Here is a 5842-nt window from a genome sequence, read left to right on the forward strand (position 1 = left end):
CACTGGAAACCTGCCTGGTCGGGCGCCCCGAAGGAGATGGTTTGTGTCAGAGTAGAAGGTGGCGTCAGGAGAGAGGGGTGGCAGGCAGGCTGGGACAGCCTAGCCTGGTATCTTAGCAGCACCCAGGGTGCCATGGGAAGGAGATGGGTACTCCTCCAAGTTCCTACATGGTCTCCTCTGCACAGGGGTCACGGTGTGCCACGAGGACCACAACTGGGAGGAGGAGGAGGCCAGTGCATCCCCTGCACTGGGGGAGCTGCAACTGGGAGCGCAAAGCTGACCTGGAGGCACAGTGGTGAGGAAGGCTGATGGAGAGCAGGGACTGTAGGGTGCATGAATGTATGTCCAAGGTGCTGTTTTCTGGGATAAATACTGACAAGCGAAGCTTGAAGATCTCTGCCATGAAGAGGTGCTGCTGTACCAATGGCTTATTGCTGGAGATTACCACAGCCACATGCCTGATGTCCACACCTGCCAGCTCAGATGGGAGCAGTGCCAGGAGGAAAGCCCTCAGGACACAGGATAGTAACACCACTCCTGGTGCCTCCCAGAGACAGACAAAGCCAGGACCAATGTCAGGCCCCTCTGACTGGCTGCACAGCCCTTTAACAGAAGGGAGGAGCATGTTTCCCACTGGAAAAGTTTCAGATGGGGGTGGCAAGGCTTGGTGGAGGTGAAGAAAAGCCAAAATAAAGCACCTTCATCTTGGCAGCAGCACAGCTCAGGAGGAATTTCCAGGAGCCATGTTACCCATCACTGCTGTCAGGGATGCTCAGGCAGGTACACCTCTGCCGGAGAAATTTTAGGCCCACAGTGACTGCAGGTCATGGACTGGGGCAGAGATGAGCCTGAGGTGATGCTTGCAGGTGTGTTATAAAGTCTCTTTTGCCTGCTTTTCTCTTAAAGCAAGAGGTGTTGTTCCTCTGTACAACTCAGCCAAGGAAAGGAGAAAACCCATGAGTCTTCTTGCAGTCTGACATCTGGGAAGTCTGCAGACCTTAACAGTTCATAGACATGCTCCCTATCACCTTTCAGTCTTAAATAGATAATCCTGGCTTACCCCTTCAAGATTTGTAAGTCCATATTAAGAACAAGGAGGCATGGGATGCTAGAGATGTGTTTTGATCTTACAGCTTCCCTGCAGACTGATGCTTAGCAAGAGGATTTAGATATGTTGCTTGACTACAAGTAGACATCTAGAAGAATGCACAGAAAAAAAAGAAAAATTTTCCATGAGATAGAGTAATTTATATTGCCTGACCTTATATAGCAGTCACTGGGTCATTTCATTTTGGGTAGAAGCAGGAGAAGAACTAAAATCTCTCTTGATCTCTAAAAGCCTCCATATTTTGTATGGCCTGTTAGTTATGTTCAAGAGAAAACCAACAGAGAGAACTTGGGTGAGAAGATCCCCTGATCTTCTCACTGGAGAAGATGCCGTGGAGTGTCTCATTACAGCTCTGCTTGGGCCTACTGAGGGAGGAGACTGGCTACAGCAATGAGGAGCAAGGTCATAGAATCATGGAATGCTTTGGGTTGGAAGGGACCTTAAAGATCATCTAGTTCCAACTCCCTGACATGACAAGGGCACCTCCCACTTGACCACCGTGACAGTGCTGCATGGCCATCCACATCCTAGCTTGGATGGCGATGGACCAAACCAAGTGCTGAAGGTGACATTGTTCCAGCAGGAACAATGAGGGTGATGCAAGAGCTTGAGATTGTGCCAGGTCACTCAAATAGGCTGTACGTCCCCATCTTGCTGCTTGAGGTTCTCCTCGGGGTGTTTTGAGGAGGATTCCAGGAATCTTGACCAGGTGACATGATTTGTGCAGAGCAGAACAAAGGCAAGTGAGGCAGAGGAGGACCAGGAAGCAATTTAGGGGCCCGTACCTTAGCAGGAGATCTCCTGTACCCCAGGTTGTCCTTGTTGTCCATGAAACACTGCTTTCCCCGTGTCCTCCTGTCCAGAAACGCGGTGTTGCCTGGTGCGGGTGTTGCTGGCAGCGGCCCCGGGGGCCGTGCTCCGTTAGGTGCTTTCTAACGCTCTTTTTGCCGCCGTTTCAGGAAAGCTGTTCTAATGTTCTCTCTCCCTCTCCTTATCCCTTTTCCTAGTCCCCACCAAAAGGTGCCACCATTCCCTACCGCCCAAAGCCCGCCTCCACCCCTGTCATTTTTGCAGGTGGTCAGGTAAGAGCCGACCCGCTTGCAGCCTCCACTGCCAACCTCAGCCTTTTACTGCAGCACCAGCCGCTGCCCGTTAGTGCACTCAGGTTTCTTGCCTTCTGACTTGCATGGTGTCATCCCATCCATTGTGTGCCACGACAGCTGGACTGAAAGCTCTTGGTAGAACTGATGGCTTAGTTCCTGCGATGAATGCTGGAGGATGAGGATAAGGAAAGGGTCAGCCTGGGCAGACAGGGTGACCTACTAGCACTCTGCTAGGTCCTCACACACCCAAAAAAGGCTAGAATTTGCTTCATTAGACCCAAATTCAATATTTTTCAGTGATTAAGATAGAGAAAATTAGGAAAGTGTCATTGAACAAGAGGCTGTGACTGTTTTCTGGCATCTTCCGCCCAATTAAAAATAACTTTGTGTAGCTGTAATTGATCTGAGATAGGAAGGCTTTGTCCCAGTAGCTCCAGGGCTGTGCTGAGCCTTTGCTCTAGGCAGGCTTCATGGAGGACTCATATCCTTGTTCCTGATGCTCGGCCAATTTGGGGTGCTGGTTCCCCCCACGGGAGAGCCTGCATTGCATTGCCCTCGGCGTGGCATTGCAGCCACAATGTGGTATTTCTAGTGAGGTTACGCTGCAATTGCAAATCACCAGAAACATGAACAGTTGAGCAAATTACTCTTTCCAAAGAGGGAACTTGCCCCATTGCTTTTTGCATCTCCTCATCTCACCTAGTGACCAAGGACATGCCTGTGGATGCCACCATGCTGTGGTGCAACGTATCTAGCAGGAGCTCCAGCAGCCAGGTAGAGCCAGCACCACAATATATAGCTAATGCCACCTAGAGCAGCTCCACGTGAGTTATTTCGTTTCTCTCCAACCATGGTAAATAGGACAAACTAAGGATGAGATCAAAGCCCAGATCACTGGGAAGCCTGAAACAGGCTGTTTCAGGCTGAATTAGTCATTGCCAGGATCAGGAGTGTGTCATGCAGTCTGAGCAGCCATCCTGGAAAAGAGCTTTGAGTCCAGCTGCTTGGTGAACTGATCTTCTCAAAAGAGAGAGTAAGATGGATGCAGCATTTCTCCTGTTGGTGAACGGTTGGTGTCTTGGACAGAAGTGATGTCACGGGAAGAGGCAACTGTCTCTGAAATGAGAACTCTTCCCAAGGCTGGGACTACTTTGGCTCTGCCTGAGGGGTGGCACGGGGTGAGTGGGTGTAAGATAGCCAGTGACCGTAGTGTCAGGTGTTTGGGGTGGGATGGGCCTTCAAGAGCTCAGCAGACTGAGTGACACAGTGGCCAATGGCAGCTGCCAAAGGGACCAGCCCCGTTGTCCGTGGGCAATGTCCGAGTCTATCCAAGACACCTTCCTGCCCTTAATTACCTTCTCCAACTCAATTTTTCTAATCAAAACCCAATGACCAATTGAGCCACCAGGACAGGCAGCTCTTCAGAGCTCTGCCATGTCCCCCTCTTGCCAGGATGCTGGCAGACACTGGGACAGTCATTTCCCTTTTCCTCCTCCATGATTTTGGGGATTTTCCTCACACAAAGCACTTTGCTGTTTGCAAACGATGTGGTAAATTTGCAGGAGCTTCCAAGGTGGTTATTTTTTTTGCCTTTTTCATGCCTATCTTTACTCTCCCTTTTCAAAGTGTTCTCCATCTCTTGCCATTTCTTTCAGAATCATCTGAATAATGTGTCAACCAGTGAGATACGTTTTGCTAGCTGGTTAAGTCCTAAATATTGGGCTCTCTAGTGTCTGGCTCTTCGCCCACATGCAGTGTTTATCTTTGGGTTATTTACCAAAGCGAAAAGAGAAAAGATTGCTGCAAAGGATGGGGAAAAAACCACACAAAACTATTTGCCTGGCAGATATCTGCATGGATTTGTGAGTTGTAGCTGGTGAAAGGCATTGCCGTGCAGGCAGCCTGGCCATGAGCCCTCACCTCAATGCCCTTCCAATGCCCCCGCAGAGCACTGGAATCTAGTGGGTGGATGTAAAGCATCCACTGGGAGTTGTGCACCTGAAAACACAGAGAGACTCATGGCACTGTCTTGCTTTCTAGGGTCACCCCTAGGTGTGAAGGGCAGCGGCAATGTCACCGTGCACCTGCTACACAGATAATTGTGGTTATCACGGCATCACAGAATGGCTTAGGTTGGAAAGGACCTTAAAGATCATCCAGTTCCAACTCCCTGCCATGGTTTGAGCCTTATTTTTTGTATAGCAAAGCCCAGTCACAAACCTGATATTCCTGCTCTATATGTGCACAATACTGGCACATTTAAAGAGCTGTTTCTTTCCTTTTGGAAAAGCCAAACTGAGCCCAAGCCCTTGAAGTCAGGTAGCTCAGCATGCTCCAGGTTGGATCGGAGGTGTACACCTCCATCCTGCCCCAAGGAGTTGCTGCTCTGGGGAATTTAATGTGGCACAGGAGGAGGTCCTGGCATAGGGATGGAGTTCTCTCCCTGTGTCCTATGAGCCCTACTAACATCTGTTTTTTTCCTTTACAGGCCTATACAATTCAGGGACAATATGCTATTCCACACCCGGATGTGAGTTTTACACTACTTTTTCTTATACCCTTTTCTGTCACCTGCATGCTACTGTTAATTCACATAATATTAATATTAGCCAATAATATTAATAGCATATTTTCAAAGTAACTGGCTGTGTGTAGTATCTGTACTAAACTTTATTACTTCTGAGGACTTGGCCTGATGCTAAATTGTTTGCACTGTTCAGTGCTATCCCTTCGCTCTGAGAGTAACCATACTCTATGCATTTTGTGCCTCAAAATGATCAAAACAAGCAAAGAAAAAAAGGAAAAAGGAATACTTTTCCGTCTGTTTTCCCCTCGTCCTTAAAATGTTGGTAAGCCAAGGGTGCATTTGAGTATTGAGTGCCTTGGTGGGGTGGGGAGAAGCTCCAGAGCTCCAGGGGTTTCATTCTTGAAGCCAGGGCAGATGGACATGTGTTTTTTGAGGGGGTCCTCATCTGAATGACTCAGAAGTTGCACAAAATCTCCTCTGCATCTCCCAGAGAGATGGAAAGGGTGCATGCTGCTGGATATCACCTTGCTGAGGGCCCTGTGCCTCCCTGCAGGAGCAGGACCCCAGACCAGTGTGGTCACCCTGGGTTCAGGTGGCTGTCACCCCTGGAGGGAGGCATCATGGGGACAGTCCCCACTCCACCTCGAGCTCCTGGGTGCAGAGACAGACACTCCTCTGCCTTGGGGTTTGCTGATGCTCAGACCCCCGGGCTCCTGTACATGTGTTGGGTCAGGGAGCCACAGCACATTTGTGGGGGGATGTGTAGGGACCATCAGCCGGAATGTCTGCGCCTAAAATTGCCAATAGAAGTACAAAATCAGTCTGTTGTAAAGGATTTCTCTATGGAAAGCAGTGAAGCACTGTGATGCCAGCAGCTCCTTGCTGGGAGCAAGCAGCTGCTCAGCTTCTGAAGTTATCACGGCTCTTGGAAAAAGCTGGGATTTTATAGATGGGTTTCCGAGGGGATAAAATACCTGGAGAGTCCCATGGCAGAGTGTCCTTCTTGCTGTGAGTCAGGGGTCTGCAGTGAGGCTGAGTGTATGGTGGTGGGTGGAAAGCCTTCTCCAGCCATCCCACCCTTGGGAAGGGTGTGATGCAGCTCGG

At 49.7% G+C, this 5842-nt stretch overlaps 1 protein-coding gene across 1 annotated transcript in view; it reads left to right on the plus strand.

The window, feature by feature from the left end:
- Window positions 1-5842, plus strand: part of PCBP3 (poly(rC) binding protein 3) — a 32093-nt gene that overhangs the window by 16020 nt on the left and 10231 nt on the right. The window contains exons 8-9 of the mRNA XM_009070022.1: window positions 2116-2190; window positions 4700-4741. Coding sequence (XP_009068270.1) covers window positions 2116-2190; window positions 4700-4741 — 117 coding nt within the window. The remainder of the gene's footprint in view (window positions 1-2115; window positions 2191-4699; window positions 4742-5842) is intronic.

Source organism: Acanthisitta chloris, unplaced genomic scaffold (genome assembly GCF_000695815.1).
Source record: "Acanthisitta chloris isolate BGI_N310 unplaced genomic scaffold, ASM69581v1 scaffold6622, whole genome shotgun sequence".
NCBI lineage: Eukaryota > Metazoa > Chordata > Aves > Passeriformes > Acanthisittidae > Acanthisitta > Acanthisitta chloris.